At 39.2% G+C, this 23,366-nt stretch overlaps 1 protein-coding gene across 2 annotated transcripts in view; it reads left to right on the top strand.

Annotated features, from left to right (window-relative positions):
- The first annotated feature begins 3,149 nt into the window (after positions 1 to 3,149).
- The window catches only part of LOC102002213 (neurexin-1), a 109,275-nt gene continuing 89,058 nt past the window's right edge, over positions 3,150 to 23,366 (top strand). Inside the window, exons 1-2 of one of the 2 annotated variants that reach the window (XM_026785960.1) lie at positions 3,150 to 3,619; positions 6,477 to 8,134. In XM_026785960.1, the coding sequence (XP_026641761.1) occupies positions 7,363 to 8,134 (772 nt within the window). In that variant the 5' untranslated portion in view covers positions 3,150 to 3,619; positions 6,477 to 7,362. The remainder of the gene's footprint in view (positions 3,620 to 6,476; positions 8,135 to 23,366) is intronic. The other variant, XM_026785961.1, reaches the window with a different exon arrangement.

Consider the following 23,366-nt stretch of genomic DNA (forward strand, 5'->3'; position numbering starts at 1 on the left):
AAGTATTTCTGTTTTAAAATCTATACATGATGCATAGAAATGTTAATTGGTTTTCAACATTTTTTTTCCATCAGAAAACCACAAAAGCCAGATGAAGAAAAAACATTAGTCTATAGTAGTACTTTGTATTTAAGATAAAATCAAAATCTGCAGACTCAGAAACCCAGGTCTCTAATGCTGGCAGTCCAGGAGACTGGAGTAGGATTGTGAGTTCCAGTGATTCAGTGTTAGCCTGGACCACATAGGAGATCCTGACTCAAAAACAGAATGTAAAAGAGGAGTGGCATACAGTTTTGTGGAAAACCACTTGCCTAGCACCTATGAGGCCTTTGGTTCCGACCTCATTACAATGAAAGTAAGTTAAGGAATAAGCCAAATTTTTATAATAAAATTGAAGTAGACTGTGCAGTTATTCAGCTCATAGACACTTTAGGGACAAACAATCTTTCTTAAGACTTCAGCTGAAAGGCAGATGACATGCTTGCCTATCTATCTTCAGCTTGATTCTTGAAAATCTGTTGTTGGAACACCATTTTCACTGAAGAATGTCCACACATCTTGAGAATTTAATGAATCCCATAATGACAATATAATCTGAATTAGATTTTTATTACTTAATTTTTTAAAGCTATCTTTTCTCATTTTGCATACCAAATCCACTTCCCACATACTCCCCTCCTCCTTCTCCATCTTGCTTGGCATTCCCATCCCCCATCCACTCCTCAGGTAGGGTAAGACTTCCCATTGGGTGTCAACATGTTCTAGCACATTCCTTTGAGGCAGGATCGAGGTCCTCCTCACTATATCTAGGGTGAGGAAGGTATCCCTCCTAAGAGAATGGGTTCCAAAAAGTCAGAACAAGCAGTAGGGATAAATCCTGGTCTCACTGCCAGTGGCCTCACAGTCTGCCACAGCTACACAATTGTCAGCCACATTCAGATGGTCTAGTTTGGTCCTATGTTGGTTCCCTTCCTGTCAGGGCAGAGTTGGTGGACTCCCATAAGCTCAGGTAAGCTGTTTCACCCGGTATTCCCATCATGGTCTTGACTTCTTTACTCATATTCTCACTGCTCCCTCTCTTCAACTGGACTTTGGGAGCTCAGCCCAGTGGTCCACTGTCGATCTCTGCATCTGATTCCATCAGTTGCTGGATGTAGTTTCTATAATGGCATTTATAATAGTAATTACTCAGACTACAGGGCAAGGCCAGTTCAGACACCCTCTCCACAATTTCTTAGTCTTAGCTGGGGTCTTTCTTGTAGATTCCTGGGAATTTTTCTAGTGCCAGGTTTCTTGCTAGTCTCATAATGACTCCCTCAATGAATATATGTCTTTCCTTGCTCTCTGTCTCTGTACTTCCTCAATCCTGACCATCTCATTTACTCAAGTTATCCTACCCCCTCCCATTCTGAATTAGATATTTTAATATATTGCATCCATTCCATTTCTGGGTCAATAATTCAGGCTCGTTCCAATTTTGTTGTGCTGTTTATGCCACTTGCTCTCAAGAAACTATCAGCAAATGATTATCAGGAAAACAAGAAAAGGCCCTGAGACAAACAGACTACTTTTATTTCATGTCAACTTACAAATATCATAACTTTAATAGCAGCTTTTCTGAGACTTAGCTATACTTTTAATATTTCATTTGTGACTTAAATACGTGTACACACTTAAGCATTTTTGGAGAACAAGTTGGTCATTGCTATTTTACAGTCAAGAGTCTTAGCTTTCAAAGTGCCTGTCACAGTGTCAGATAGTATAGAGTTGGGTAGGAATTGTTCATCAAAACACTTAGCAATGGCAGAATTCATAATACTTTTGTATCAATGCACTCAAGAACCTTAAATGGAGACTATGATTGCACCCATCTTATAGACTAGGTGATTAAGGTTTCATGTGTTTAAGTGTCATGCCAAGGTCACAGCTAGTAAATGTCAGAGTTGGAACTCACACTCAGCCAATGTGTTTCTATTTTCTAGACATGTCATCACTAGATAAAACTGCTTTTCTAAGAGCATTAAAAATAGACCTAAACCTGGGCTTTCTGTATTCAGGTTACTTATACATTTGAACAAAAGTAGCAAAAGTATAAACATGCTCATCATTAGGAGAGGATTCTGGCTTTTTTGGGTGGAAAAGAATCTTGAATTTTAAAATCTCAAGGCTCCTGAATTTTCCTAGTTCTTGCATTTTTCTTTTAAAGAGCCTGAAGGCAGAAAATACTCTTACCTCAGCATTTGAGACTGAGGCTATCAAGTCTGTGATGTTTAAATAAAAACATCTGATATTTCTATTCTAAAACTAACCTGTGGTAGAAATAAAAGGGGGGATAGAAATTTAAATGTCCAAGGGCCTGAAAGCATAATTTAAAGCTACCGACTCCAGACTTCTAACCACTTTGTCTGCATGTTCGCTTAGAGTTAACTCCTTCTTCACCAGTTACAAAAATGCCTACTGGGCATGCCCAATTACACAGTGAGAGGCTCAGACTGCGCTGCACTTTCTCCAGGTTTTACCGGAGTCTAAAGGAAGGCAGAGATGGAGGGAAGAGTTAAATAGGTAGAGAACTTGGTTCAGCTCAAAATGCTCAAAGCAAAGGCAGAGAATGGGAAGCTGGAGGAAGAAAAAGCTGCCAGGAAAGCACCATGTCAGATGCATGAGTCTGGTCTCCAACTTGGAGTGATAGTCTGGTGGGTTTCTCTAAAGTCCTTTTATCACAGCAGAGGCAGATGGCTCAGGCCAGGTTTACAGAAAGGGGTGGGGCAGGAGCATTGGGTACAGTAGACAGCCAGTGAGGGTGGTGGGTCCCGCCTGTCCCTGCATTCCTAAAAGAGGTTTGCAAGGGTTCAGAACAGGAGATCCAGGTACATATCCAGCCAGAGCTCGTCTTAGTCACTAGCTCCTCGGTTTCTGTTCCTTCCCTTTAGCTGCTGAATCCTTTCTTGGCATCTTCTCAGGTACCCCCGCCCAATCCCGACTAAATCCCGGAGAAGTGGAATCTCCACAAGATTTTTGTGGGTCTAGCAGGGGCCTGGGCATGCTCAGTAGGCTACGTGACTCTGGTTCCTCTCTCTCTCTCTCTCTCTCTCTCTCTCTCTCTCTCTCTCTCTCTCTCTCTTTCGGCAGGGAGGGGGGCCAGTGACTAGTTAGAAGTGCCTATGGCAAGTCTTCTCCCCCCAGATTCCCCCTACAAAGGGACGATGCAAAGGTAGAGGCACCTTGCTTCTCAGCGTCTGAACTTGTAAGGTGCTGCAGCTGCCCACTGAGGCCACCAGTTCCCCAGCCAGAAGACCGGCCGGCCGCTCTCCATGGTACTGCGGAGAGCTCAGCTCCGCCCTTCTCTTTCAGAAGGACAGCACCCGGCGTCACGTAACCCAGCCTTCTCGGGTTTCACCACCGCCTCTTCCTTCCCCCTTTCCCTCTCATCCTCCTCCTGCTCCCCCTGCTGCTCCCCTCCGTTGCATGTTCTTCCCCTCCGCACTCTTGGAGATAGACGCTCAAGCCTGACGCCTCGGAAAAAGGCAACAACAATCGCCTTATTCTTAAACCTCAGGAAATTCGCATTGACCGATGCATGCTTCAGGCTCTGGCTGGAGCTAAGGGAATAACCAGGCAGGTAAAGAAGCTCAATTTGGCCTGGGGGAGGGGTTGGGGCGAGGCAAGCTAGAGAAGGGTATGTTTCCCTGTTGTAACTGGGCCAGAATATGCCACAAATACAGAGAGAGGGAAGGATGGGTGGTGGGAGGGTGGAGGAGTGTAGATTTTGCTTGTTTTGCATGTAGCCTTTCAAATAGCAAGAAGATGAGATGGTGGAACTAGGTAGCAACTTAAAGGTTCAATGCAGTGATTTATTATTTAAAGAAAGAAAAGAGAAAGGCAGCTAGAAAGCAAAACAATAAAATAAAACATATCTACATCTCTTTCTTTCTCTTGCTTCCCCATCAGTCCTGACTGTGCCCATCCTTAATTTGTGCAATAGACTTCAGGCTCCAAGAAACCGCGCTGGTCTCAGGGATGGTGCTTAGAGACTGGGCGGGAAAGCCAGGGAGAATATTGGGTGTGCATTGGTATTGAGGTACTTTGCGAAAGCCAGAGGCATAAAGATAAAACTTGTAATATTTCTCCCACAGAATTTCAGATTCTTTATGGGGATATATATATATTGAAAGGTTTTATGATAAGGGGTGTATGTGTATGTATGTGTGTGTGTGAGAGAGAGAGAGCATGTGTGTATGTCACCAAAAACATAATAAAATAAGCGTAACTGCAGCTGATCAGCATGCTATATTGATCCTTCCGGTGACTTGGGAATGAATTTTGTTCTAGAAACAAAAGAAAAGATTAATGAGGCTGTTAGGCAGCTTTTGAATTAGAGCGCTTCTTGTTTTGGCTGCGGTATGGTTGTTTTTCAGATCCCTTTATTTCATCCTCTAATTTGTGAACTCTCCAGGTCTTTTCTGAGCACTGCGAGAGAATCCTCTTTCGCCATAAAAATACAGATACTGTCTCTCACACAATGAGCTTCCTCTGGGAACTGGAAGAGCCCGTGACCTTTCCTTGTGATAAGAATATATCTATACATTCTTCCAGATTTCCCCCTCCTTCCTTCCATCCTTTACAAAATGGTCAAGGTGTGCATCAGAGGAGGAGGGCAGGAACAAGGGGGCAGAAAGGTTTGTGAGATATATAAAATTATACAATAATAAGATCCAACAGTCAGCCACTAAGCCTGTCTCTATGCCTCCCCCCCTCCGTGTGTGTGTGTGTGTGTGTGTGTTGAAAGACAGAGTCAGAAACAGAGACCGAGGGAGAGATAGAGACAGAGACAGATACACAAACAACCTGAGAATGGTCTCTAAGCATACTTTTTTTGACAGAGCAGACTAATTTTACTAAATGCTGAACATTTATCATATTCCACATCCTACTTAAACATTGAGAGTTGCTGAATAATATGTTATTATTGATCATTTTTAAAAGCAGCTTTCTTTGGGTTTGGCACAGGAGTAGAAGAGATATGACTTTTAAGACCTGAGGGTGAGGAATGTATCAGCCATAATAAATAGGCAACTGAGATTTTTGTTACCATTAGGTAAGAAGTGTATGAGTGCATTGTGTGTGTGAGGTGTGTGTATGGGGGGAGGTGTGTGCTGGAAGAAGAGAACCCGTCATCAATTTCATCTGGGCAGGAACTTGAAGTGGGATCCCCTAGCTTGATGGCTCTCAGCTGACACCTGTAGGGATCACTCTGAACTGAAGAGAAATGCTCTCAGTCCCCTCCACAGAGGAGCAGCCACAATGCAGTGCCATAAATTACTGCTAGTTTCAGCTTGTAGGGAAGAAAGTGTTAATTGGATAGTGAGCTCTGTGTCCAAGCAATAAATTTGGTGTGTGTGTGTGTGTGTGTGTGTGTGTGTGTGTGTAGGAGATAGTGAGACATGATGAGAGCGGTTGTTCAATTGGAATGAACAAATGATACATTTTAATTTTTCTCAAAACATGAGTTATTTGGTTTAAAAAATTCATAGCCACTCCTTTAAGATTTATTGTTTCTACCATTCAAAAGTCTGTCAGATTAGAGTTAAATAAAAAGAAGTGATTTAATAGCACACTGACTGATTCAAAGGTAAGGCTTTAAATTCTAGCATCCTGGAGCTATAACAGCTGAGGTGACATACATGCCAACTGCTGTTCTGACCACACAAATCCTAATGGCTGGCAGCCAGATAAAGACTTGAGGAGGAGTCAGATTACTATGCTGTTAGGCAGAATATTAAATACCCATTTTTGAAATAGCTAATATTATGGCAGTAAGAAAATAAATACTGCTAATTTTGGCTCCAGTTAGATATTTTTTTTATTATAACAGATTATGTATGTGATAAAAGGGAGGAATATATTTGCTGAAAATTTTAAAAAGGCTCCCAAGAAGCTTACATTCCCGTTGTCTGGGAGACAAGTGAAGTGGAATGCTATATAAATGTAAGCCAGCATCTTCCTGCTGAAATTTGATATGTTTACCTGTTATAAAAGTAGCTCTTAGCTGAGGTTTGAACAGGTTGTATTAACTCTCCCTGTAACCAGCACACAGTATGAGGAGGAAACCTTTAAAGGGGCTTTTCATTTCTCTCTTGGTACAATTTGGAAATTAGAACTTTCTTGGACAATTGAAAAGGAAATCATATCCAAATTATTATTAAAATCCTGGGTTACCAATGAACAGAAATGGTAAACTTGAGGTTGTAATAGCTTTCGGTAAGAGTATGACATTTAAATAGTAGGAAATACTAGGCCTTACTGTGTACACACACACACACACACACACACACACACACACACACACCTGTATCCAGCAAGATTAATTCTTTGGTTTGTCAAAACCACAGGTTACATACTTGCTTTCCTAGTTGAGTAATGATTTATATAATACTATAATTGACTACAGGCCTTAATTTTTATTTTAATTTCCACAGATTTTTTGGGTTCTTATAAAAAGACAAAATAAAATAAAAATGCATCGCCAATATACAACCAATTGACATGCTGGCACCTTAGTGTGGCCTTGCAGAGGTGGAGAAAATCGAAGAGCTGTTGGGATTTGACTTCACCATCTAGCAGTTTCTGGCTGTTTCACAACAGGGTTTGAGTCCTACTGGCAGGGTTGGTAAACATAAGGTGAAATCATCCCGGAGACGCACGCACAAGAAATTTGCCCTTGGCTTCGGTGGTGCTGGAAGCCCATGATATGGCAGAAGAAGCAGGCATCTGATGCTTTTCTGGTATTACTAGTGTCCTTTCTCAGTTTGTGCTTGGGGCCAACATCTGGAAGGCCCTCAAGGTTCTCCAAAATCCAAAGATACTGGCGCATTGTTGGCTTCCTGCCACTTCCTGAGAAGAGTGCGTGTTGCCTCTTCACTCTGCTTCCCTTTCGCTGGCACCACACCGGTGGTACATTGCAGGTGTTGATATTGAAAGAGTGACGTGTTTTTGAAGCAACAGTTTTCCTTACTTTACATCACTGGATGCAAATGGATCTGTGATTTTTCCTGAGCCTCGGTGACAATCTTTTGCAGAGCGTTGCCTCCAAAGTGTCTCCTCCCTTTGGCCTGGAAGTTCTGTGGCTAGCCTGTACCACTGGGGTTTCTGATTTCCTGTTGGAAGGGGACTACTGGGAGAGAGGAAGGGGCTGCTGGAAGAGAAGAAGAAGAAAAAAAGACCTAGAGGAGGGTGAGCCCCTCCTGTTTCCACCTGCCCCCTCCCCCCCACTCCTCTGCAGACCCCCATTTCTCCGTGACGGTGTCCAGGACCGTTTCGACCCTGTCGCCCCCTGCTCCCCCCCGCCGTACCCCAGCCCCGAGCATGGGGTCGGCGCTGGTTCAGCGCGGGGGCTGCTTTCTTCTATGCCTGTCGCTGCTGCTGCTGGGCTGCTGGGCAGAATTGGGCAGCGGGTTGGAGTTCCCGGGTGCCGAGGGCCAGTGGACACGCTTCCCCAAGTGGAACGCCTGCTGTGAGAGCGAGATGAGCTTCCAGCTGAAGACACGCAGCGCCCGGGGCCTCGTGCTCTACTTCGACGACGAGGGCTTCTGCGACTTCCTGGAGCTCATCCTGACTCGGGGTGGCCGCCTGCAGCTCAGCTTCTCCATCTTCTGCGCCGAGCCTGCCACGCTGCTGGCGGACACACCAGTCAACGACGGCGTGTGGCACAATGTGCGCATCCGTCGCCAGTTCCGCAACACCACGCTCTACATCGACCAGGCCGAGGCCAAGTGGGTGGAGGTCAAGTCCAAGCGCAGGGACATGACGGTGTTCAGCGGGCTCTTCGTGGGCGGCCTGCCCCCGGAACTGCGAGCTGCAGCGCTCAAGCTCACCCTGGCCTCGGTGAGGGAACGCGAGCCCTTCAAGGGCTGGATCCGTGATGTCCGGGTCAACTCATCGCAGGCGCTGCCTGTGGACAGCGGCGAGGTCAAGCTGGACGACGAGCCGCCCAACAGCGGCGGGGGAAGCCCGTGCGAGGCGGGCGACGAGGGCGAAGGTGGCGTGTGCCTCAATGGAGGCGTGTGCTCCGTGATCGACGACCAGGCCGTGTGCGACTGCTCGAGGACAGGCTTCCGAGGCAAAGACTGCAGCCAAGGTAAGGTCTGCCCGACCCCCGTGGAGCCTCGGCCTGGGCTGGGCGGGAGGCCGGTGCATGGGGCCTTCTTCCTTCGGATGCCTCCAGGTGAAGACTTGTTCCTCAAGGCCATGCTGTCCTCCGCAGATAGCTCCTCCCTTTGCAGCCTCTTAATGGGCAAGCCTCCCTCACATTCTGACACCCTGTCCATGCAAGTCTACCTATTTCCCAGTGACCAATAGAATGGTCACCTAAAACCTCAGCCCAAGTTTGGCAGGTCCCTGTAGTTTGATGGCTATTGCCCACCTACATAGCCCTGTACCACTAGTAATATAGTACACCCACCTTGCCTCTAGAAGACTGAGCATGTGTTTGGTGAGAAAATTAAATGTAGGGTAAGCAATCTTGGACCATCTAGGGTAGAGCTGTCCACATGGTTAGGGGTCAAATCACACTCGACAGTCCATAGATCCTGGGTATCATTACAGATCCAAAACCTGCTCCTAGTTGTGGAAAAATAAGAGATTTTCTTCAAGAACAGGAGGCTTTTAGAAAGTAGTATTGGTTTCACTGGTTCCATCCCCCAAATTTGCCGTATTTTAATGGAATTTTGTGATTTCTTTGGTTTCTTCAAGTATGAGACAGGTCAGCTAATGCTGAAGAGTGATATAGATGAGTAATGTAGTTCCTGGTTAACAAATCTTTGGTAACAAAGTGCTAGAGCAATTTAGATGTCTCTGGGCTGGGAAGATTGTCCAGGCTCTTGAACAAGATGCATGCTAGCAATGGTAAGATATTTTCCAAAGAAACCCAACTGATGTCATTTCTGTGAGTAGCAGAAGCCCAGTTGTTTCCGTGGTCCTTAAGGCTTAAAATAAAGCACATCTATTCACCCCTTTACATAGAAAATACAGTTTTATGTGTATCTCTTCTATGTTTATTATTTTTATTTTTTATAACAATGACCAAGAAAATTATTCCTTTATAAATGCAAGGAAACCCATAAACAGAAAGAGAGTGAGTGATATGGCTAGGATGAAACATATTAGTGGCTAAGCAAAAGAGGTGTCTTGGTTTCTGCTAGGCTCATAGCTTGGGGTCAAATCAAAGCAGTCAGTGTATGGTATATAGTATGTATGGTTGAAGTGGGGAGAAAAAGCAAATTATTATAATTATATCTGATTTGAAAAGACAGCGACCAAAAGCTCTATGTGTGACTGTGGTTTATTGTGCGATTTTTTTTTTCTTTAATTTCCCCTCTTGGCTGATACTGCTGAGAGAGGAGGCAGCCTTTGTAATTCTTATTAGACTTGGCAGCTCTCTCCCATTTGGCTTTTAAAGAGAGGAAGACATGATGAAATTTGTAACTGCTTAACCAGCAAAGAGAGTTAGTTAGGAAGAAAAAAAAAGTGTTATTCAGGAGTGTTCTGTAGCATTCACTGGAACATTGGTGGGGTGTTTAAGAGTTATTAACTGCGCTTTGTTTTCATTGGGTTTATGTTCGGTTCTTTGACATAAATCATTAGAGATAACTGTATCCTATGTCTCATACTGCACTTCAGTTTTGTTGGTAAATTTCTCTGAACATAATACCAGATTCCTTGTTTTACAAAAATAGAACAGAGCAATTGTTTTCCTCTATCAAATCTAGCTGAATTGTAAATCCTAAATATGATAGCTAGATGAGGAATTCAGCAGTATAACTTGAAGTTGCCTACATTTGTACTGATTAATAAAAAATGGCAATTATTATTTTTATGGGAAAATATTTCTTTAAGCATCCTGATGCCACTTTAAATGATAAAGAAGGCAACTTAATGAAATATAACTTCCTTTCTTAAATTAAGAAACAAATATGACACAATGACAGCTTGTACTGTGTGGGAGAGTGTTTTAAATGAATTTTAAAAATATTTCAATGCATTTTAATGTAGGGATCCAAGGATCATGCATAATCAGGAACAGTTAAGACTGGAGAAAGCCTGAAAAAAAAAGTAATCTCAAAGAGAAACAGAATTAGATGTTTCCAAAATACATTTTGTTTTGACAAATGCATAGTTCTTTCTGTAAGGTGCATAATTTGGAATGAACATGATGAATATTGGAGCAGTATAGTATCTGATGCCTAAGAAAAGTCATCCCAAGAAACTAAGTCCATCAGAATTGTTCTGAGCATTGATTCATTTTGAAAATTTGAATTAAAATGGAATGTAAAGATCACCACTAGTCATGGCAAGAAAACAAAAGTCTGAATTCTTCTGATTATCAAAGAAATGAAATGGAATGATTAAGGCATAATTTGTCTTCCCAGAAGCATTGGCCTCACTTTGCCTATTTTCTGTTTCATGTGTGTCAAGTGACTATTGAATAATTAATTGGAGTAGATGCCTCTCCCAACACCGATCATGCATTGACGACTGGGGAAGATGATTTCTATTCAGATGAAGTGTAAACAAGGCTCTGGCTCCATTCAGTATTTACACTGATTACCACATTCTTTATAAACCCAATTTAAAAACAAAGTAAGTAAATATTCATTACAGAAAATGTGCAGGAAAGATTATAGTTAAGCAAATATTAAACACAGAGAATTAAGGCATCTCCTGTCCCTACAATTCCTTTTACACTTAGTTTAGGAGGTTCAATATATTGTAGTGGCCTTCTATTTAAAGCAATTAAGAACCATCTGGTGGTTGCAGCCCATGCTATTAATCCCAGCACTAGGGAGGCAGAAGCAGGTGGATCTCTGTGAGTTCAAGGACAGCTAGGACTAACCAAACAACAAAAACAGCAATAAAAACCCAAACAGAACAAAATGATGATTAATAAGGAATTATTAATCTCCAGATCTAAGTAAATCCTAGAATTTTCATGATCACATGTTAAGATTTCATACTAGATTGTGGTGTCATTTTCTTTCAGTTTCTCTATTCAAATTACTATAAAGATGCATTATTGTTTAATATTATTGGACATGGCAGTGCACTAAATGTCTTAAGTGCTGCTTCAATGAAACTCTTTTACATAACTTTACTGAGATCAGAGATTTAATGATACACATTCATAATTCACTTTTTCATCTCTTTTTACACAGAAGTATAGATAGATTGACGGTTTTACACATGTCAGAGCTTTAGGCTTATACAATGAAATGGTGATTACATGCATAAGTAGCTCCTAGCTTGACATTTTATAGCCTGCTCAGGAGGCTCACCATTTAAAAGAATATATACAATAAATGAAAATGGTGGCATATTTTAAAGACTTGCCATATAGCGAGTGGAATTTTAAAAGAGCGCGGGGGGCTCAATCCAAGGTTTTCTTGAGGTGTTGGTGTTGGACTTAAAGCTGGAATGTGAAAGGGACTCTACAGGTACCCATGGAGAAGTGTTCATGAGGGAAACCCAGAGCATGGCACAGCCTGGCCCTGCCACTCTCAGGAATTCTCTCTGAATGGAACTATCAGTCCGTATTCAACAGGGTAGTCGGGACAGGACTTGGTAGGTTTTTTGAACTATTCAAGGACTTTAAGCACCATTAGTCACAAGTGTATTACATGTGAGATGAGAATGGCAGTGTCATATTTAAATTTCAATAATGACACTCTAACATCAGTTTACAAAACAGATTGCAAGGGGGAAGAGTAAACGAAAAAAATATTATTTTATGTTTGTCACTCAACAGCAGCTGCTGTGCTCCCACTATAACTGTAGCTTGGAGAAAGTAGAGAAAAAAAAAATCTTAAAAGGAGTCAGTACTTCAAGTCAGGATTCATGTCTTAAGGAAGTTAGAATCTTCATGGACTTAGTTAGGTTTAGAGATTTAAGCTCACTTATTGATCATAACACTGTTTTCCACTTGGAAAATCATTGTCTAATCTCTGTATAGACTGTCACTTGCTTTCTCTTGGTTTATCCAATTGAGGCCATAGACTTCTGGAAAGCAATGGCAATACCATATGGCATCATGCTCCAAATACAATACACTGTAATCAGTTTATCTATGAACAAAAAGTAACGTATGCTGACTGCCTAGTACAACATCGTAAACCACTTAAAATAAAATATTATGTATAATAGTTCTATAGTTCCTACAGGAACCTATAATGTTTATAAGATTTTTTTAAGTTAAATTGTAAATACTGAACAAAAATGATACAGAAACAGTACCAGATTTTTATTTAAGGTCTGTTGTTGTAGAGAAAAAAATAGTTACCTCTGCTAAAAAAGCTTCAAGTAGGACAAATCTCATGAATGGATTCCTCCTTGTGGAAGCATACTGGGGATTTCTTATTATTAGACAGTGAAATGACCACAACATAGTTACCATTCTAGAATTCAACTGATTCACAGAATGTATTTTCCTTTTCATACTCTGTTGAGTAATATTAGTTTAAGAGCTAAATTACTCATACTCTTTGGCCTGCCTGCCCAAACATTATAAGTGGGAAAACTTAATTTTTTTGTTATTCAGTTTAGGACTTGACATAAGAGCAATATTTGCTTTCATAGAATTTCCATGAAAACTAGCTGGTGACTTTTGGTAAACACAGAGAATGGTGGATGATTTGGGCACTGGGTGGTATCTGCTTCCATGTTGTGCTTTTGTTTTTGTCAGTGCCAACAGTATTGTCGAAGGGTACCTACTTTTATAGCCTAAACTCCAATGCAGCAATCTATTTAATTATCAAAATTTCACCATATGAAGAAAGGAATAATGAATGCAATAAGCTTTTCTTTCTGCTTTATACAGTTGTCTTAATATCCATTCTAAAGCTGTGAGTCAAAATTTTTAAAAAATTCTATGTAAAAATTTTATGACTCAATAAACGTTGACCACAAAAACATCTCTCCCAACAGTCTTCCATCCTTTAGATAACACCTGCACTATTCCCAGCCCTGCGCTTAAATAGCAGTCTTTCCGGTTAGCTAAAAACAAGACTGGGTGGAGGATGCAGAGCAGTGGCCAAGCACTGGTTCAGCTTGTGCAATCACTGGGTTGGACAGCCAGAACTTAGCCAACAAAAACAAAATCAAGAAAATAATATCCATAATGTCTGTAGTCATATTATCTATCTATAATAGGAGGCTTTTAAATGACCAACCTAAGCTTGTGTGCCCAGTTTATAATTTGTTTTTGAAATTTTTATATAAAAGTTAAATATACTTACATGTCTGCCTAAGACAGGCTAGTAATATATTTTAAATTTAAAAAAGATGTTACAGTTTTCACAAACACACTATATGCTTTTTTATATATAGACATATGTATGTATGTATATACATATATGTATGGCAGAGTGCTTGTTCTCCAACTGTGGCCATCATTCAATGAAATGTGACAAGGTGACTGATTACTCATTGAACAGGAGAAAGTACTGGAATTATATTGGCAATTCTGTTATTTTTAGTTGTATTTTGAGAATTAGGAGGTGAGCCTGTGAGCTTCTAAGCTGTCACCATCCACTTCTGTGTTTCTTTCAGTCAGGGTCTCTCCTAACTGGCTGTGCTTCTTACAGTATAACAAAGATAAGCATGAATGGAAAGTTACATGTCATCACAGACAGACAAGTTCTGTCATACTATAATAAAGCTTCCTTAAATGTCACTTTGCAAACATCCACAAACATTTCTGATAGAATATTGAACAAGTTTTTATGTCAAAATGCATCTTATTAAAATATTATGTAAAACCTACACATTATCATGCACGTCTGTATAATTTATGGCTTGAACTTCTTATTTTTCCTTACTTAAAAATACAGTAATAGATATATTTGCATAGTTTACCGAATAGTAAGTTTTAAATTTTCAAATAGGGTTTGGAGAAATCATTTCAGCCTAACTTCCAAATATTTATACTTCAGTACTGCAGTGGGGATAGGCAGGGTACATTCTCAGATTTCTTTTCTGCCTTATTTACATTTTATTGTGTAAATAGAACATGATTAAAATCAGAAGAAATAATATGAGGCTTGGCTTTGTCCTTAAATAGACATTATATGCGTGACAAGGCCCTTAAAATACTGTGTCTCAGTTTCCAGTCAGTTTACTAAAACGTTGACAGCTGCTCCTGTCCTATTGTGTAGAGTGTATGAAAGTGGTTGATGTGTACAAACCCTGGAACTATTCAGTGTGGTGGTTACACTCGTGGTTGAAGGTTAAGTGCTGTCTTAGCAATCTTATGCTAGGATTATTTTGATTATATGCATCACTGACACCCAGTACTAGTCACCTTCTTTGGTGGTGTTCTGCTGCTGCACAAGGATACATGGCAAACGGAGTTACCACGACACTAGTTTCCTTGTCTCTCTCGGTAACACTCTAAACCAAACACGTGTAACTGAGGGCAATAACTTTTATAAATAAAAAAAATGAGCCTATAACTTTGAAGATTTAAAGAGACACAAATAATCTATGATGACAGAGGTCAGAATAGAATTAATTGTTCTGTAATGTTGAAAGAGAGTAGAGCTTTGGGTCTAGGTAGTGGTTATTTAGGATACATATGTGTGAATGAATATTCTTTGACCTATACACTGAAGATCTGTGCACTTTATTGTATGTAAGAGCCACTTAACTTCTTAAAAGTCTTCAAATTAAAATGATTGCTGTTTAGTGAATAATTTACAAATTACAAATTATATATGAAAGGTAAGGTGTGAGGTAATTCTCAGTGGGGATACACATTAAAATATTTTTATGCAAAACACTCAATATTTGTAATAAAAATGCAAACATCACTCCAGAGAGCCCACACATTTTATATATAAATAAATTAAGAATTAATAGAGTTCTTTGTTTAAAGTACCTGATAAAATGTTTGAAGTTGAATCAATTTTCAATTTCTGACACCATTACAATGTTTAGAAGTAAAACACACTTTTAATTTTGATTTGTATTGTTTAAACATGTATCTTGTCATTACAATTAATCAATGTAAACCTTTCAATTTGAACAGCCCAAATGCTGAAATTGTCAAATTGCTGATTGATAAGTTTGAATGAGCTCAATTCAATACTTAAGTGAGTAATTGGATATTGGAAAACACATTACTAGATAATCCAATCAAATTTTTACAAATCTTCTAAGTCTATAAATAAACATGCTCTCCACAAATGCTATATGTCCCATTGTATATCCACTAGCTCACTGGAGCTGCAGACACCTGATAAACATGAAAACAGCTTAAAAGTGTTCTATTCTCTCGCCATTGTAGTACTGCTAATATTTATTTATTTTTAATTAATTAAAACATTTTGTATTGAGTTCCAGCCATCTCCCTCAGTTATTTCCACAACAGCCATACTGCCCCAGCTTGATATAAGTGCCATTTTACTTAGGAGCCACATGCAGGTTAGAAAAGTTCACTTTCTAAAAAGCCCAATAGAGTGGACAATAGGACTGGAATTTGAGTGTAGGTGCTCAGACATCTCTGCAGTGACAGGCTCTGCATCTCAAAGCCTGCATATTCATTTCTTAAAGGGTAAATAGTTGCTGGGATAATTGTTAACTGCTTTAGGTGGCTGACTTACACTAATACTTTAGATTTGAGGGTTGTAACAGACTTAAATTGAGTGCCACTTCCCAATGTCAGAGCACCGAACAAAACAACACAGCTTGTAAAGTTTATCACACATATTGGCTTCCCTTGTTGACCTTCTATTAGCAGGATGCTTAGTGGGCTGCCTAACCTCCAGTAATCAGAAGAGAAATCCCTGTATCTTGCACCCAACGAACACTACCCTTTGTCCTTCTGAGTTAGAAAGAATTGCATTTTACACACACACACACACACACACACACACACACACACACACACACACACACACACACAAAGCCACACTGTATTTCTTCCAGTTTTAATGTTTTAAATAAAAAGTTTGAGGTCCATGGTAGTTTGGTACAAATGCAAACACCTAGGTCAGTCAAATAATCGATACTTACTGAGTTGGAATGTGGTTCCCCTAAGGAGACAAATATTGGATATTGGAGAAAGCATTGCTTGTTAGTCCTCTGGTAAGCATAGATGGGAGTAAAGTGAAATTAAAAAATGAGATCCTAGTTCTTGGAGAAGTGAGTTTGGCTTCCCAACTTCTTGCTAAACGGTCATTCTTGGAGTTAGAAAGATGCATTCTTTCTGCTATTCCTGGTAGCTTATAAGAGACTATTCTTAGAAGGAAGTGGGAGGACAAGTCTTAGCTGGCAAGCCAAAGTGCTCTCTTGAACTCCTGTGTGCTTACTTGTGCTCCACACTCTGTGGGGCACATTAGCAGGACTAGCGGGACGTCGTCTGTACAGTCTGAGGACAGTGCTGCTACTTTGAAACTTATGTAGTTTGCTTTACAGAAAGGCCTAGAAATCCAAAAGTTAGAAGACACCAAATGCAATTGTCATCTAACCATCCTTTTGCCACCAGGAGATATGTTCTGTTAGAGCCAGTGAATTTTGTGTTGATGCTCATCCACAGCGGAAGCAGCAGTGATCAGAGAGCCCAGGAGACACTGCTGTTCCCGACCTAACGACACCTGGGCCTTTCTGTACAGACAGCTTAGCTTCAGTGTTTCTTAGATATTGCTAGATTCAGCAGAATGAAGAGCCTCAGTCCAGCAAAAGCAAGGAAATTAAAGACTCATGTTTTTCTTCTAAGTAATGATGTCTATAATTAATCATGCCTGGATTCTCCTTTGGGAAGAAGCTGGCATGGCAGCATATAACTATAACTGCTGCGTGGAAGGTTCAATTTTCTACCTTCAGCTCTTTTTCTTTAGTGCAAAAGTGAATTCCCCTAAAATTAATATTATTGGTTATTTAAAATTATATGTGATATTACTGGGTTCTCTGGCAGAAACAGAAGGGGGGAAGAGCCAGACTTGCCAGACTTTCCCTGGGGCTGAGCTGGATGGTGAGTGACTTAAACCTCCCCTCTGGCTACCAGGGAGAAACACACACACACTCGCACACTGAGTCAGGGGTCTGTCGAAGCAGGATCCATTTTATTGCATCAGGCAGGAACTTATATAAGGCTGAGATGGGGGGTGGGAATCTTGGGATGGGTTGAGGCGGGGTAAGGAATAAGGGCCAATAATATCCTGCTAAGTTAGCAATGGCTGGGCAGAGTTGGGTTTGGGTAGGTCTGTGCTGAGTCACTCATATGCAGAAGTCATGGCCAAAGACAGGTCTCCAAACTCGAGCTAGGCTCAGGAAGTTACATTGGGCCTCATGCTGGGACCTTATGAGGCCCAACATGATATTATATGTACTATGTGCTTAATTGACTGAATTGAGAATGTTAAAAAATACAAAGTTAAATATTGTATTTCATTACCTGCGTTGCACAATTAAATGTATAATAAGATACATTTATAAAAGCCTACTTGGATCATTGGAGTAGTGAGTGGAGTAAATACAGTGGAGTATTGAGAAGTTTAGAAATAATGAGACCAAAGCCACAGAGAAACCCTGTCTCGAAAAACCAAAAAAAATAAAAATAAAAATAAAAATAAAAAAAAGAAATGAGACATTCATTTTTCTACATAAATTTATATGTAAGTGCATATGTTTACATTCAGACATACAGAAAAATATGACTTGCAAGAAAGTGATATAATTCAAGCAAAATCAGTTTTGGAAGTCAAAATTTTATATAAAATTATTAAAAATAAATGTTACTTAAGATGTCCTTAAAGTACAATAGTCTATATATCCTAAAATAGTTTTTGTCATTTATTTTTCCTTACACAGGACCTTAAATTATAAAAAGATTATTTTTAATCTCAAACTAGTACTTCTTTTCAGATTGAGCATACTATTAAAGGTTATATTACTTTTGCATTACATATTAGTGTCAGTGTTGTGTGAACAACAGCAAAAATAAAAACAAATGAATATGTTTACCTAAGAATAATGAAGGTTTTCAATTTCCATACATATGAAAGCTAAGGGTTTAAACTTACTAAGCTCTATACAAGGTCAAAATAAGCAGAAACCACTACATGAGTATAGGAGAATTTTAAAATAAACATTTCGCCAAAAAACCCTCAAAGATCCTAAAAAGCACTTTTATGAAAATAGTAAGAAATCTATTTTTAAAAATTGTTGGTTTTAGTATCTGTGTAACATAAGATTCATAACATAACTCACTGCCTAGATTCTATTATTATATACTTTTGTTGCATAGTAAATCATTAGCTTTTTATTACTCTGTCCTTGCAACTTTTAAGTTCTAATTGTTGCAATATAATATGCCTTTTTATCACAACCTACATCATTAAATTCAATTACATTTAAAGACTCCCCTGAAATATAAAAGTCGTATCATCTACACAGAAATACTTGTGTTTCATTTTAGCTAGAGAAAATGGAGATTTGGGCTGTTGCCAAACATACATAGGGGTTTATTTCTTCCAGTAGATAAATGAAAAAGACTGGGAAAAATAGGAGGAGTAGGAAAAAGAAGACAATTTGGGGGGACAGTATTAGAGAAAATATGTAGTGGAAGAGAGAATGAAAGTGTGTGTTCAAGAGATGGGATTCTGTTGCACCTGCTATATTGATGGAACACTGGATTTAAGTTAAGGAAATTCATACATCTGGTCAGTGGGAAGGAGCTGTAATGTTCATTTTTGGTCTCTAACCAAAATGAACATTTGAGTTACAGAAATAAAGAGGAGAAAGGAAAGGGCAAGGGTAAGCACTGTTTCTTTAAGCCAATTATATGCTGTTTTCATCTTATTATAACATTTTATTGTTGCAATTCCCCCACTAAGTCAAAAGCCAGGGCATGCAATGCTGTGTCTATATATTTTGTGTTGTTTGTAGGCCTTTATCCACATTTGATCATTTAGTTCACCACAGATCCCTATAAGGTATGTACTATTTTAACTATTTCATAGGCAAGAAAGCTAAGGCTTAGAATTGAAAATTGCCTGCATTCATATAGTAGGAATTCTCCAAGTAGGCAGTGAAACCAAATTGTATGGCTCAGGAAGCCATATCTCCAACTTCTAATTCCTTCTTTACGAAAACACTAACTATATATCTTCTCCATGTCTTCATGTGGTAGAATTCAGTGTTTTAAAGATGTGTGCATTGTCTAATGTGACTTCCCCTTTTCCAGAATTCTAACTTTGGTAACACTTCAGGCACTGAATTTCTTCTCAGTTTAATGAAAACGCTTTCACTGCTGATGTAAATTAATATCTTCCTGTTATGTATTCTATGGAGATGAAATCCATATAGTTAGTGTCCCCTTGGATTATGTTTATCAGACAGAAGAGAGAGAGGGGGGAGAGAGAGAGAGAGAGAGAGAGAGAGAGAGAGAGAGAGAGAGAGAGAGAGAGAGATTGAATGAGAACGGAGAACTGTCTTCACTGGACACAAAGTCCTCTCTATCCTCCTTCAGTTACAGTGGTCTGGCACTCAACCTCCTTCCTTTGAAATCATTGTGCTTCCTACTGCTGGCAAATATCTCCCACAAGGACTCCTCCCATTGAGCTCTACTTGTCTACAGCATCTTCTGTTTTTCTTCCCTCTCCTCTACCTTCCCTTTGACTTTCTCTAAGCTACTAATTTCCATTCATTCCTTAGAAATCGCATCACAGTGGCTTCATTAGACTTACAAGCTATTTTTAACCAATGGGTTAAAGAGAGCGCTCTCACTAGTGTTTCTAAATAAGAGGTTCAGAATTGTGTACCGGGGAATGTCTTGATACTATAGCAAACAGGAAAAGTTTGCTGGATAAATATAAATTGACAAATTGAAATAACATTATTTGAACTAACAAAAGGCAATTTGGTTCACGGAAGACGAATGATAGAAATTTGTCTGAAGAATAGAACATTGGCTTTGGCCAAATAAATGGAAAACTGCATTTTCTCTTAAATTTGTGTAAATGGGAAACCAGAACAAGAAGTAGTGGGTAAGTCTTCCCTAGGGGATGTTTTAGGTAGACAAATGCCCTTGAATTTTCTCGGTTAAATGATGCTCTGGGTTTCTTTCAGTTCTCTTGTGACGTAATTATTATACCACTTGGAAAACATTTAATGTGAAAATTTCTTAAGTACTGAGTTGACCATAGCGTAAAACAAAAATATACTTTATAAGTACCCTCCAACCTATCTCTTGTCAAAAGAAGAAAAGGATTCAAGTGCTTGCTGGAGCTGCTGTAATAATGGCTCCACCTACCTTATTCTGGGTCCCTGGACTGCACACTGGATGGGCTTTCCTACCACGCACTTATGTTTGTCCTGAGCAACTGCCCTTGCCCTCTTTACTCAATAGAGTGCCCAGGCTTCTGTTTCCTTGAGCTCAGGTTACAGCTGCTGCCGGTATTTAAGATTCACCATGGACATCCTCTTGCTTGTTGTGCAATCTCTGGTGTATCTCCCATGCTGAAACCATGCTGCCTCTCACACTTCACTCCCTTCATAGGCTTTGCCATTATTCTTCTGGGAAATATAATTGGGTGAAAGTGACTTTGTCACTGGAATAAAATTTTCCTAGAGAAGGGTGAAATCAGAGGTCTGAAAAATAGTTTTGATTTAAAAACAAAGCAAATAAATAAAAAGGAAAAACAACCAAAATAGTCACTAAAACTATTTGTTTTGTGTCCTGTTCTTGGTTACTTTGCCAAAGTAGATACACAAAGTAAAAATTTATTCTCATCTTTGACCCTTCTATTATTTTACGGTTCATAATTCTAAATCCCTTATTAAAAAACAATCATATATAAGGAGGTGAAATATTAATCTCTAGGCAGGGCTCACTCCTGTGTTTCTGATACCAGAAACCTGCATGTTTGGTAGCATATATAAAGAGTTGAAATGGAAACACAAGTTTAAAAAATGAAATATCAAAACTATGAGCAAAATTTGCTGTTATTCATGATATCAACAGCAAGATGTATGTCTGAGCATTTATTACTATATCTTTATTGAAGATGTATTGCTAATAGTAGTAGAATTGGGCTTAGTTTTTGAAAAGTTGCAAATACTGTTAAGAGTACAAATTGTGAACCCTTTAAAAATTCGCCTGTGGGCTATTTTTGCTCCTAATGAAGACACCATCATTTCTAATGACTCAAAACACTGGATTGTTTTAATACGAAAAGAAATCAGTTTGCAGTAGTGCTTAGAAGTTTATAGAAACTGAGTAGGAAAAGCACTGGTTTTATGTTGGCACAAATGGGAACACAGTGAAAGTAAGGAAATTTCATGGTTTCGGTTTATTAGGTGTGGAATGTGATGTTTTGGTGCAGTCTGGAATTGAAGCCATCTTCTGCTAGAGTGGGCTGGCTCTGGCATAGCCTTATCCAAAGCAGTAAATGTACCACAGAGATGAGTACTGGAAAGAGAAATCAGACTACAAGGAAACCAATTACGGGCTTTTAATGACCATGTTCATTTGGTTGTGTTAATATTGTGTCATCCTAGGCTCTTGGTCTTGCCCACTAAGTGTGTTGTAGTATCCTCACCATTGCCTTAATCTTAGAGTTCCTTACCCATCATCCTAAACTCTTAGTCCTCCATAGAAATGACCCTTTAAAGATGATTTTTCCCTTGGCTAAAGGATAAAACACAAATTCATAAGATTTTCCTGTCTTCCCAGGCTCCTTTCAGACATTGTTCTTCCTTCCGAAATCTTGTAAACAAGCCAATCATTTTTGATATTATGAGCGGTATTTGCACTTATGTCTTGGGGCCTTTATTTGTGCTTTTCTTCGCAGATTTTATGCTTTTTTGATCTCTGATGAAATTTCACCCGTTACTCAAATTTCATCTATTATACTTTCTTTGTGAAGTCTATCTTGAAACCCCTTCCTGGTCATCACCACTGCTCCAGCAGGGCCTTTGCTGCTTTGTGTAGACCCAGTTCCTAGCTTTGATTTGTTGCCATAACCTATTGTCTCACCTATTTTTCCATTGAATCTAAGTCCTCTGAGTGACACTTATACCTTCCAGCTAACAGAGCTTGGTCCACAGTAGGGAGTTCGATAAATGTCAGTAAGCCTAATTAATTCCAAGACATGAAGAAGTTAGACTATTAAAGACAAAAGTCAAGCAGACCAAAAAAAGAAGTTTTTTGAAGAGAAATCCAAGCAACTCAATGTATAACAAGTTTGACCTCAATAAGTAAAGAAATGCTTATGAAAGAAAGGTACTACACTCTGTATAGCTGGTGGAGATTAAAGAGTACCATCATATCCAGTTTTGGCAGTGGTGTGGAAATACTGGCTTCCCTAGGTTTTTGCATGTGATTGGGTAGAACGGAATTGCTACATTGCTTTTTTTAGGGACTGTTGGATAATGGCTATGGAAATTTAAGTAGGTGTATCCTTTTTAAAAAGTACTTCAAGAATTTTTTCCTGAGAAAAAATGTATAAGTTTGACAAGTTTACAAATGTGTAGTACCCACACTTGTTGCACTTGGTTAAATGAACCACTATAGAACTGTGTATGATGACTCATTACCTAATATGAATATATATGTAAGTTTTTAAGTGTTTAAATATTTTAGTGAGTATAAGCAAAGATAAATATAGCATAAATAACATATATATTTATGCTGAAGGAGGTAAACAACTTGTGAAGATCAATGAATGGAGCCCAAAAAATCTATGGATATTGTAGCAAAAATGTAATATATAAGTTCGAGACCATATTACTAAACAAAGTTGGCAATCTTTATCTTGTGACGTTGTCTATTAAACTCTTTTGAAATGCCAACCACTGTCCATTTCAGAAGATGAGACCCATTATGTTATTCTCCAATAATTTGTACCATTGTGTTGAATTGAACATCCTGTTTCAGAAAGAATGTTCATGTTTTCAGAACAGAACAGAATATGAACTTTGCAGAATGTATTCCTAAGTGTGACATAAGGAGAATTTTAGAGTTTAAATCTGATATAATTCTGACTTTTTCAATACTTGGGTCTAGAATGTATTTCAAAAGTAGAACACCTGCTTATCATGTGCAAAGCCATACCACTGACACATTTGTCAGGTTGGTCCTCCTCTTCATAATTAATTAAAGGTTACTAGTGAAATGCAGGATTTGAGACCTTGTATAAGGTTTCCCTCAGCATCTACCTGCACATTTTTTAAAAAATTCCTTTCTATTGATCCCTATCTCTGCCTTAAATCAGAGATGACTGAGTAGGCAGAATACAGACAACTTGGTTTTGTAATACATTATTCTTGCAACAGCTCCTTACCAGAATAGGAATTCTGAAGTACCTGATATTTTCCAA

The sequence above is a fragment of the Microtus ochrogaster genome, linkage group LG3 (assembly GCF_000317375.1).
Source record: "Microtus ochrogaster isolate Prairie Vole_2 linkage group LG3, MicOch1.0, whole genome shotgun sequence".
NCBI classification, from domain to species: domain Eukaryota; kingdom Metazoa; phylum Chordata; class Mammalia; order Rodentia; family Cricetidae; genus Microtus; species Microtus ochrogaster.